The 12,794-nt window shown below is 44.6% G+C and overlaps 1 protein-coding gene across 1 annotated transcript; it reads right to left on the reverse strand.

The window, feature by feature from the left end:
- Window positions 1-6,375: 6,375 nt before the first annotated feature.
- LOC116400015 (homeobox protein Hox-B1a-like) lies at window positions 6,376-9,100 on the reverse strand. Its single transcript, XM_031877605.1, has 2 exons — window positions 8,275-9,100; window positions 6,376-6,734 (listed from the first exon to the last, which is right to left on the reverse strand). The coding sequence occupies exons 1-2, from the start codon at window positions 9,098-9,100 to the stop codon at window positions 6,376-6,378; spliced, it is 1,185 nt and encodes a 394-aa protein (XP_031733465.1).
- Window positions 9,101-12,794: the final 3,694 nt, after the last annotated feature.

Below are 12,794 nucleotides of genomic sequence, written 5' to 3' on the forward strand. Positions count from 1 at the left end.
CCCCCCCCCCCCCCCCCCCCCCGCCTTCTTCCAATTCCTTCTGTTCTCAAACGGAGCACCGTTTTCTTATTTTCCCCTTAAAGGCTGGTACTCTTGAGAAACCAGCAAGAGTACGATGAATAAAAAAAACTAAAAATAAACTTTATCCAACCAAAGAACCCAGCTCAGTGTTGCCAACTGTTTTCCAATGAGAGCAGCTACATTAGCTCCAAAGGTCCCTGAATCTAGTGAGAAGGTTGCCAAGTCGGCAACACTGAGAGCATGTCTCGTCAGGCCTCCCTCTAAAGCCACTCCCCCAAAATTGTCATATGAATGTAAACAACGAACATGGTTATTCATGTACAGCTGTCAAGATAGCAATTTGTGGAAGACCCGGATGAAGAGCAATGAGTGCGCACAGGTAGACTAGCAGGTAGTCCGTTTTAGACCGTCTTATTACAGTCCTCACACAGATACCAGATTACATTCTTCTTTTCTTCAGAGCATTTGATTCATAGATTGGTTGCAAATTGAAGCAACAGGGGCTGAAATATCCTGCCTTTTATTCCATATCATGAGTCCTACAATTCCCATAATGCATCACAATAAATCACATCCTTCGTGAGATTCCCTGACCAGTAAATGGACACACCTTTCCAACTCCACACCCCCAGGTCTGTAACACAAGCTTCCAGTCCAAAGGTTTCTATGCCCCATCTGAGAAAACCCTAACGACAGCATTATGGTAATCCTATGACATCATCAGAGTAAATGCTTCAGACATGACGAAGCTTCTCCAGTCAACTGTTACTGTTTTTTGCAGGCTCAGTCACACTTCCTTTTGAGTAGATTGAGTTGAAATCAGTATTGTCACACTTCGAATATCGTCCATTAGAATGAAAGAGTAAGAGCTTCCTGCCAGAGGAACCATACAAAGAGAAGAAGAAACAGACACACATGAACACAGAGACCAACTTTTGGTATTTATTTGAGCAAGAAATAGGAAACTTGTAAAAAATCCCAGCCCAGTATCCAGAGGAAGTAGGTTCACACCATGCCTCACAATTTGCATCCAATGCCAACTGGACCTATGTCCACAAGGTCAAAAGGTCCGGCTGGACCCATTATTGTGCTAGTATGGGGGGGTCTGGCTTTCACAATCGTAGGCACTAGGCCGACGATGCAGCGACGCTGCCCTTGCAAAAAAGGAAATAGAAAATATCAGAAGGGGAGGAGAATGCCCACTAAAATAGGCGGCTAATGGCAGACTTACACCCAGTGCTAAGTGCAACATGTTACAAAGCAACACGTTAGACGACTCAGATTACATCGCTGTCTAGCGAGTAACGTTGCGTGTTAATTGACAGTAATCAGTTATTTTGTTATATTGTGCCCGGTGGACAAGTGTCTGTCAGCTTTAAGAGGTCTAATTGAGATTTAAAGAAGAAGACTGGTGGACGCTGAGGCACATTAAGGAGAAGAACGATGAGACAAGAAGCTTTTAGTTCAGCTCTCGAGCTGTCACTCCGAGGGAAATAAATACGCATGTAGGCGGTTACATGGTGGAGGAGATGCTACCGATATTAACGAGTATCTCTCTCCGTAGGAGCATAAATAAAAATCTCTATGAAGCGGAACATGAAGGGAACAGTCTCGCAGAACAGAAAAAAAGACTATTGTCCGTCCCTCCCCCGCCAAGTTGATCCGTCACTGGACCCTGATCAATGACAAATGAAACGACCTCTTCTGTTTTTCCGTTTAGCTTTTTGGTGCATTTTTTCCGTTCTAATTTTAATAACAGAAAAACGTTTTTACACAGATATTTATTTTTTATTTGGGTTTATTGTTGATTGTTTCTGTCAACAAAAAGGAGAAAAGAGGAACATTTCCATGTTTTTGGGGTTGTTTTTATTTGTTTAATTGCAAATGAATCTCAGATGACCTGATAGTACCGGCAGGGCCCTGATGCAGCAGACGAGGCTGTGACGTTTCAATAGGTTCAGCAGGTATAGCCTACGTGTGGGCTACGTGCCCTCTGGACCATACAACCAACATGCGCATGGAATAGCAAGGGGTTTTGCTTTTTGGTAACACAAAACTGATGACTTCATTTTATTTTTAAAGTAACATTACCCAACGCTGCTTATACCCACAGTCTACATCCGGTCAGACCAGCAGAGAGCGGGAAAGTACGGGTCTAAATCACAGCGGAAAACTGGTTCCTGGTGGATATTAGGGAACGTAGAATACTACTAATTGCAGTCGAAGATGAGGTTGTTTTTTAAAAATAAACTCTTTGACCAAATAATCTGAAAACAACTATTGCAACGTAGTGCACAGGATGAGGTGTGACTGAGGAGGAGGATCTAAGGGAGGTTTGCATTTGGTGTGTGTGATCAGGTGGTGACTGAGCTTGCCACCCAGGCTCCAGGACAGATACCTTCAGTCTGGCAGAGAGGAGAAGGAGATGAAGATGAGGAGGAGGAGTGTGTTTACATGTTTAGATATGCCAGAGGCTCTCCAAAGGTCAACAGGTCGCCGAGCCACCCGGAAAGCCCCGCTACATTCCTCACTGTAGCCCTGCATGTGCATGTGTGGGTCAACCAGAGGGCATGCGGCCATGTGGATGCGAGAGACCTGAATGCTTATTGAAATGCATGAAGTTCTCTGGATGCCGTGTTTCTTTAATCTCCTTTTCCTTTTCCGTCAAACAAAAGACGGTTGTTGTTTCACCCTGGAGACCGATATTCATGCGCCGCGTGAAACAGGAACACAACATAACTTCCGTAATTAAGTAAGTTTCGTAGTTATCACAACCGAAACAATGATCTTTCCCTAAACTTAACTAATAGTTTTGTTACAAAATTATTTTCTACATTATCCATGTAATCGTGACCGAGGAAGTATGAAGACAGCACAAGCCCACACTGAGTGGGAGGGGGTGGATGAATCCGACAAAAAGTCTTTCAACCAAGAGACCGCTGTTCCATTCCCGTGTGAGACGAGAAGTCAACTTGTGTAATGTAGTTACGACACTTTCATAGTTAACTTAACTAAGTAGTTTTGTTGCCTGAACCTGACTGAGTATTTTCCTGTGAAGATGTTTATTGAAGTAAAGAAGTTTATTTTGAAAAAATACACTTTTTTTGAAAGCAGCACATTGAAAAAGATTCTGAGGATAGATAACTTATCGTAAGATATCGTACAAAGCGCTGTATGGGGATACGATAACAACGGAGTTGTTTCCTAGGAGGACGAAAGTCTATTTTGAAAAGGCCATAACGAGCGTAAATTATCACACGTTGCTTGACTTTCGTAGGAAAAACGCACGAAATATGAGGAGTAACTGCACAGATATCAAACTAACCATCGTATGAGGATGCGCTGCGTTACTTTGATTTCCTTTCTCTGGCTTTGAGTTCCCAGCCCACTGGTTCCTGTAGCACTGCTTTCAAATCTCTGCAATTTGTGAATGAATGGATTTATATCATACAAAACAGTTCATGGTCAGTGTAAAGAAAACATCGTCAAGAGTGCAATAGCAGCAGTTTGACAGAAGAGTCTTTAATTGAGGTAGCTTAGAAAAGGACAGACAGGAACATGATTGGGAGTCTCTCAGGCAGCAGAACTGATAAAACTCAGTCAGTCTGCTCTCATTTCAAAACAACAGACAACAATATAAAAAAGAAAAAGATCACAGTAGAGGCCGGCCTTTAACCCGACAACATTACACACGACGAGATTTACTCCTGTGATGTTTACTAGATCTATTTCAGAGTAGAACTATTCACATGAAGTCATTTTGTCAGGTTTTATGTATCACGGCCTTCAGCAGGAACAAAAAAGATGTCCACGTGGAGAACACCCCCTTCACAGACAAACACCTTATTTCCCATCATCTTTAATCAATAACATAAAATGCATCCAATAAATAATTCTCACGGGGGAAAGGACCGGCATTAAAACATTATTTCCCCCACTTTTCCCATTCAGCAAGGAGACGAGTGTGTCTTATCAGGCTTCAGCCTTTCTTTTCAGTAGTTTTCTTTAATCACCCCTCCCCCATTGGCACACACACACACACACACACACACACACACACACACATACACACACACCCCAAATTAGACCCTGAGTCTAACTAACATGTTCAAGACACAATCCTGTGAATCACCATACATAGAAACTGAACGAATATTCCAGATTAATGTATGAATTCAAGCAGTTTTTCTGCAAAGGTACCCTGTAGTCACACAGTGCAAAGGCCAGAGCTGCACGGGGTGAGACGAACACACGGTATGACGCTTCACATGTTCAAATATACATTTTTAAAGGTTCTAAAAGTGGAACAAAAATAGCTTCAAGCACATAAGACATAGGCGTGTTTTTGCCATCAGAGGCTCCCTGTATTCCTGATCCTCAGGCTCGTTTAGTTAGGCTGGACTCACACTGGTATATGGGTTAAAGATGGACCAAAGCTCGACATGTTTTATATCATAAATTAAGGGTTTTGTATGTGAAGTGGTCATGTCAGCACAGCTGTGTATCCCTGAGTTTCTTCCCATTGACATCAATCACGAAGGCTTTCAGTGGGGTTTTAGCATCCCATGATGGTCCTCATGGGGTTTGTTTTTACAAAAACAACAGTGGCAAAAAATATTAAAACCGTCAAAAATGTAAAACAAAAAAAAGCAGAAACAACGTATGATCCACCTTAAATAACCCAATACCAGTTCAACCCTGTGAATCAGACATTATATAAAGATGGCAAAGTGCATCCCACCACCATCATCGTCATCATTACCCGGTACACCAGACTCTATGTTCATCTACCGTCACATGAAAAGTAGATCATCTCAAAAATATATGTGGGTGTCTAAACATCAGGACTCTCAAAAGGTTTTAGTCCAACAATCTGTTCAGCAAACCTTTTAGCACCACAGCAGCTTCTTCACCAGTGAGAGAGTTTGAGAATACGGCTCCTGAAGGTTTTTGATTATCCCAGTTTGGACAGAGACGAGACGTGTGATCCACGCTGTCATGACATTTGCTGCACCAGAGGTCCATTGGGGCAGTGGTGACCAACATTTACCACAAAGTTAAAGGTGTTCAATTACAGATTCAGAGCATACCTATGATGAGGGGATTGCGTCCACTCGGCTCTCAACATGGCGACGGCTGAGCCGCCAGCTGACAGTCCTAACAGCTCAAACGGTGCAAACAAAGGCAACGGTGTTCAACTTTGGGGGGGGGGGGGACAGTGGCGGTAGGGACGGCGTTGTCAGCGGTAACCGCCGTATGAGCGCAGTTCAAAGACGAGGCTGTTAGCTTAGCCAGTGGGGCACGCTCACTAGGACTCACGTGCACTAAATGCACGAGCAGACGGCCCGGCTATGTACACAAAGCACGGAGAAGTTCAGATAACACACAGAGGGGGAGAGAATTCATTCTCGCTCAGGTAGACATATCTTCATACAGCAAATAGTTGTTTGCGGCTATATTAATTCAGCACCTTTTAACCGCTGCAGAGGTTATGTATGGCCCTAGAGAACACATGCATTGTGTTTAGTTTAGCCAGTGGGTTCATTTTCCTTCCCAGATTGTTCATTATAAAGATGTATAGAGGCCTAAAGATGTAAACATATTCCATACTTTTAAAAAAAAGCAGTAACACTAATCATTTTGTTTAACCAAATTTGTTTTTTCTTTCCTTTAATTATACATCGCGACCCTGCAGACTTATCTTTGGACCCTATGACGGGGTCCCAAACCCCAAGTTGGGAACCACTGCAACTTGTTTGTTTCCGTTCTGAAGTATGAAATACGTGGTCCTGTGTGAGAATGTGGCTTTTGGTTTGGTTTGGAAGAAGCTGCAGAGTTCCACTGGACAATGTCACCTACTTGACATCCCAGATAAAGTGGCCGGAGCTTTATCTGACTTCTTCATTATTATTGTTATTACTCAGACTTTCCTCCAGTTGGGGCATTTTGCATCGGCAGTCATTATCAGCCATATGTGCGCTCATGTTGGTTGCCTGGTGTTGGTCCCCTTTGTTGCATCAGTGCAGCCCTTGAGGTCAAAACATCAACTACTGTGGGCTCAGAATCAGCTGTAGTGCTTTTTGACTCCTCAACAAGTAACTGTAGTTCATGTATTTGAAGGAAACACGTGTTATTCTCTGTATAAAAACAACTGACCGAGCAGTAAATATACCAGAAAGGCTTGATCAAGTTTCTCCAGATCTCCTCCAGGTGCTGGATGGGATTATAAAAAGGAATTCTGGGACATGTAGGAAGTCAGTAACCAATGCGTAGGTGCTGACGACTTAACCACAGATAACATCCCATAGTGCAACACCGCAGATTCTGCCAAACCAGTCACATCGCTCGTGCGGACTACGTCTCCGAGCTCGGGGACGCGCCCGGAGACGTGGACGCGGAGGAGTGATCGGTGTCGTCCGGGTCCTTGTTGAAGCCTCCGTCGGCCCCAGAGGAGGAGGAGGAGGAAGAGGAGCGCGCCGTGGCGGTGGCGCCCTCCCGCTCGCGCTTCTTCTGCTTCATGCGCCGGTTCTGGAACCAGATCTTCACCTGCGTCTCGTTGAGCTCGAGCGTGGCGGCGATCTCCACGCGCCGCGCCCGCGTCAGGTACTTACTGAAGTGGAACTCCTTCTCCAGCTCCGTGAGCTGCCGCGTGCTGAAGTTTGTGCGCATGGCGTTGTTGTGCGCTCCCGCGAGGCCGAAGTCCGTCACTTTCGCTGGGTGGAGGAGAGAGAGAGGATGTTATTAATGTGTTATATGAATTCATTTCATTTACATAATTAATAAAGTTTAGATGTTCATGTTAAGAATACAGAGAACAAAGAGTTCCGACCGTATAAATTAAATGTGTCCATGTTTGGGAGCTGCTGTTTTATTTTACCCGGCATGCCTTTCACGTTGAATAGAATCAGGAAGTAAACTATTGCCTATAGGCCCCTATACTTTTTTTCGTTCATTTTTGTTGTTGTATGATTTGTGGTAATGTTTTTATGTATTAATATCTATTTATGTATTTAGTTTACTAATCAGGCTAGTTCAATCCAGACTGTAGGTTGTATAGTGATCAGTGTGTGTCTTTATCTGCTAATCCTAATGTTACAGCAAAATAAGGGGGGGGGGGGGCGCGAGCAGACGTGCAGAGGGATGGAGAGGTGGGGTGTAATGGAGGAGGGGGGTAAAAGATAACAGAGCAGGTCAGACTTCCTAGGGTGAAGTAACCGTCTGCCCGTCTGCTATGTCCATTAAGAGAGAAAGAGAGAGAGGAGAAACCCCTATCAGACGTCGGGGGGCCTCCGTGGACCCGGACCAGACCTGCTATCTGGCCTAAGATATGACTGCAGACTGAATAAGTCCTGAAAACACACAAACACCGTTTTTGTATATGAAGTGCGAGTAGTCAAGTTGACGTCACAATGAGAAGTGAAACGTTTCGCGGTGTTCCATGAGGAATATCACGAGCAATACATATAAGAATAATCCATAGGCATTTTATTTTTTACTTGAACAATATTCAGCAACAAATTGGTCATTTAAAATAATAATGAATTGTTTTCATTTATTGGAGAGCAAATGTGTGTTTACAATGGAAATGAAACCTTCGCGGTTGTTATTAGTGAAATATGCCAGAAACGTTTTATTGTGGTTGAAAGATCTGTGAAATTAAACCACAATACTCATTATTATGATAGATCCCGTTGTTTCTAAATACAGTGTATGTGACCTATTGATGTTGGACAACCACAAAAAATATAAATAAAAGTAAATAAATACATCGATGGAGCTTTTCTTTTTTTCTTAATGTCCCATTGGTTTACCGTGAAACGAATTGAGACTTCAGTGGAACGAGAACAGACTGTAAGTGACATTTACATTAGAAAAGCCTGACATCTGTGTACAGATACATTGAAAACTGAGGCCTGCAGGAAATAGAATAAAAAATACATTACTGATAATAATTTCGTTATTCTTCAGAGAAACGTATACGCTCGTGTTGTTACAATTAAATGCAATCAGTTTAATTAGCTGTTCCCCCTAAATGTTATTTTTCACATTTTATTGCTGACTATAGGCCACATTTTTTCCTCTCATTTCAGCTTAACATAAAACATTTTTTAAAAGCTTCCTTTAGATATTTATTGTCCACCACATTTCATATGTCGTGACAGCTTTGATGAATGCAAACGAGGCTACTGCCTCTATAGTGCTGTAACTGTAACTGACCGCTTATCTCCAGCAAAATCACCCGCCCATCCATACCTGTTTTAGGCGGGTTCCTCTTCACCTTCATCCAGTCGAAGGTCTGTCCTTGCCCGGTCTGCTGGCCCTCCTCTTCTCCCCTCTCTCGGTCCTGGGAGACCGGCAGCTCCCCGTAACCTCCCCCGTGTTGAAGCCCCAGGTAGCCCGCTGCGTCCAGACCCCCGCTCAGCTGCTGCGGGTACTGTGGGCCGGCCAGAGCGCCCTGAGGCCCGCAGTAGGCCCCGGCCAGGGCCCCGTAGCTGGGGCCGACGGTGGAGGCCAAGCTGGGGAAGGTTGATTGATGATAGTAGGTGGAGGCCACGGGCTCCTCTATGAAATACTGGGGGTGAACGGTGTTGGGAGGGCCTACCGCGTTAGAATACTCCGGGTTTGTGGCGCACGCCTGACCTGCATAAGCCCCGGTACTGCCGCTATTCCCGTTATTGTAGGCAGACAGTGTTCCACTTTGTAAGCTCTGGGTTGGGTGAAGTTGATGATGGTAGCCGTTGTGCGTCTGCTGGTGCTGGTCATGATGATGTTGCTGATGCTGCTGCTGCTGCTGTTGGGTCGTCCCGTGCGCTCCAGAGCCCACGTACAGTCGCGCATCCCCGGTGTAAGTCGTTCCTCCGACGCCGCTCTCACCTCTCGTCTCTTTAACGGGAGCCGAAGAGCCGGTGGGCCCCGAGTGGAAGGAGCCGGAGGTCACCGGAAAGCCCTGATGCTGCTCCAGAGGATGGTGATGCAGATGGTGATGATAATGGTTGTAACCGGATTTCGGGGCAGCATAAGCGCCGGTCCCCGGTCGGTTACAAATGGAGTACTCCACAAACGAGTTCATGTTGTCCATGCAGACAGCGGCGTTTAAAATGAGCAAGAAACAGGAGCTCACAGATGAAGTTAACAGAATCGAGTTAGAATTAACATCAACAAACGACAAAATCACACAAAAAAAATAAAGAAAAAAACTTCACAATAAAAGAAAAATAGTTCTGTAAAATAGTTCAGCAAAAATTATGAAAACAAATAGCAGAAACTCCCAAAGTGGAGTAAAATAAATTGGAAGCACACGCGAGTCACGCGCTCTGCCGTGGTGCGCTTGTGTGCGTAAACGAGAGGCCTTTACGCTGTCAACGGCTCATCTAAACCCGCGTGTCTCCGTCGGTGACGGCGGCGAAACACCGCGAGAAGACGGAAAAGAGTCGAGTCACCTCTTTCACCTCCGCGCAGGTCACACTCCGTTCTCCTCCATTCTGTTTTGACCTATTTCTCCGCTTCTCCTCTCCCCCCACGACTGTCGTTCTTACCTCCGCCGCAGGTCACGTGGCTCATCGTCACGTCGCCTGTGGTGACCGGAGGACAGAAGTTTGTCAGCCGGTCACAGAAAACGGGGGATGAGGGGGGGGCATGTGTATGTAAGGGAAGTGGGGGGACTTTTCGGTTCAGGAGTGTATAGTTGTTGCGCGCGCGCGTGTTTGCCCCGGCGCACGCGCCTCATCCATCACTCGCCGTGACATTAGCGCGACAAAGGGACTTCAATCAAACGGGCCCATCAATCTGATATGACCGCGGATCTGTCAGAACAGAGAGAGAGAGAGAGAGAGAGAGAACAGAAGAGGAGCTGTTTGAGCCGGCCCGCTGCTTCCAGACCTCTCTGCAGAAGAACTCCCAGAAAACTGATGTTCTTTAGTATAACTCCTGTAACACTGCTGCTGCAGGTCCCCAAACACATCTCCCTGTCCGGCAGTATTACTGTCATGATGCTGCTGGAATGACTGCGGAGTGATGTGTTGTTTTTAACAGCTCCAAAATAACATTGTTTAATGACTATTCCTCATGGAAGAGGATTATTCATAACCTGATAGCCCACAGTAGATTTCACACGGCACTGCTCCTCCTTAAATACCCAAATGTAGGATTTATGTTCCTAAAAGCTCATACAAGCTTTAACAGGATGAAGCCAAACTCTGTAGGATAACATGCTGAGCGTTTCCTTTCCTTGTTCATATAGCTCATAACATATCAGACATGGAATACGTCTCTGTTTAGTGTGTTTACAATGCTTTCAGCTCATTTCTTCATCAAAACTTGAAGTCCAGTTTTTGACAAAGGAAAGAGTTACCGCCTCAATGATTTGTACATATTGGGTTCTAATTAGGTCAGAAGGAAATCATATTTTTAAACAATAGTTTGATTTTGTTATAATTATTCACTATGGGGTCTGTGGGAGCCCAAACGATGAAATAAGTCAATGTCAACACAAGGTTCCAAAAAATACAAACTGGAGGCACACATTTCCTGCGTATACTCTTGCACTGCACATGAAGATGTGTTGTGAACGTGGGTCATAGATGAACCTTTGTGGGGACCTTATTGGGACTACAGGCACTGAGGAGGCCCAAAGAATCGTTTCTGATCTAGTCTGAGAATCAAACAGTGCACTTGATTTATTTAAACTATGGAGCCTACGTTTATACTGCACATATACATGACCATGTAGCTGTGAGCGTCGATGAATGGACCATGAAAGATATACTGAAGAAAAACAAAGGCATCAAACTGAGTTTTTTAGGACTTTTAGGACGGACGTTACCAAAGACTGGGTCGGGGTCAACAGGTGGGTCGCAGGAGATTTTATTTGGGGTCACCAAAAAAATCTGCAGAATGTCTTCCATCGTCTTCTACGTAACGTTTATATCCGCTGTACACCTGTGAGCCACACGAGGGAACGTTCCTATTGCTCTGATAGCCTCTAACATTGAATGTGATACAAAAGGGTAGCTTACATTCTATGTATTTAAATAAATAAAAAACTCTGCCTATATGTATATTGTTTAACTGTTGAGAGGAAATGAAAATAATGAGCCTGTTAATTCTTATAAAATATTCAACAAATGTGTATGATTTCATAAGCATCAACAAAGGTACGATGTATCAAAGCTACAGAGCTGCTTTACCATCCAAGACGCTATATGCTGATGTGGAAATTAAAGTAAAACACAGAACGTTCATTTACGCACACGTTCGCTCTCCTCACCATTTATAGATGAGGCCTAATGAGACGTGGTTTTGTCATTCTTAAAAAATTGGATCCCAGAAAAATAAAGTTTTGCTGCTGGCCAAACCTACAAATATAGAGTTGTAATGAAGTGGAATTATCCTCATTAAACGTATGCTTGTATGGTTTCTTACTTCGAGCTCAGCCGGGGCTGACTAAACTCTGAGGATTTTTCCACAACTCCCTGTAAAAATACAGCATCATCAATGTGAACCGAGAGAGCCGAAGCAGCGCGTTGGCTCGTCTCTGACAGTTCGATCTACCGTTGTGGCTGATTGATTGACTCTCTGTCCCTCTGCTGTAGACATGCAGCACTGACAGACTGTAGCTTCATCTCTCCTTCTGCGTTCACCTCTCAGCCTGGTTCACCCACACCGATCGTCACCTTAAAGATTATTGATCGGACTGTATCTCTTCTCTACACGTTTGACTCACATGATGTGAGGGATCTTTTAAAGGATCAAAAGGTTTCCTATCGACCGGTGGAGCCCCGATCGCGGAGACTTTTGGGAATCGGTTTGGTTTTTCGACAATTGGATTGGGGAGGCCATGGATTTCTGATGGCAGAATGTGCATGTGAGAGTGCACTTGTGTGTGTTTGCTAATTGAATGAATGAGCTGATCTGTTACAGAAATGAGGTTAAGGCAGACAGGAGGCCTTCTGGACGGACAAACCCTGCCGGTCCAGCAGGACAGGAAGCAGGGGTAGCCTTGACGACGACACAATGTTCTTTCTGTGAGCGCGCCAAACAATGACCTGCTACTGTGCTCATTGTTGGGTTTAATTGTGTTCTTTGCCCCTTTGTGTCCTTGAGTTGTTACAGTTTGATGATGTTGAAAACATATGATCTTATTCATAACCTTTTTAAAATCTTAACAGAATTCAGGAATTCCGGTTCAAGTGGCTCCCAGCAGCCATTGCTCTCCTGATTCTGGCTTTGCTTAAATTCTTTGCACCTTGTTGTTATCTTACAATTTGATGTTTGCACTCTTTGCACCCTTGAGGTAAATAAAATGTAATCTTATCTCTTCATGTCTTTGTTAACTATTTGCTCATGAAGTGTCCGTTTCACAGTTTACACACCTTCTCATTACCCCCCCCCCCTCCATTATGACCTCATCCATTTCTCCCCTCCAGAGCCTCTGTGAAGGGACTTGACAGCAGACGCGCCGTCGCCCAGCCGCCAGGACGAAATCAGGACGAACGGCGTGGGCGTGCGACAAGTAGGGAGGTTAATGATCAGCGAGGGGCTGAAAGGAGAGCGAGAGAGTGGGCAGGAAGTGAGCAGGAAGTGAGCAGGAACAGACCGGGACAAGAAGAAGAAGATTAAATGACGCCCACGCGGCTGTCTGGGTGGTGAAGGGACTACAGGAGAGAGGGGTCATGAGGTCAGGTATTTTAAAATTCATGTAAGGATTCAGTTCTGTTAATTCATTCTTTGGTCATATTGCAGTTTATGTGTGTGTTAAAGTTTTGAACTTGTGG

This window comes from Anarrhichthys ocellatus, unplaced genomic scaffold, assembly GCF_004355925.1.
Source record: "Anarrhichthys ocellatus isolate YVR2014 unplaced genomic scaffold, GSC_Weel_1.0 scaffold141, whole genome shotgun sequence".
NCBI classification, from domain to species: domain Eukaryota; kingdom Metazoa; phylum Chordata; class Actinopteri; order Perciformes; family Anarhichadidae; genus Anarrhichthys; species Anarrhichthys ocellatus.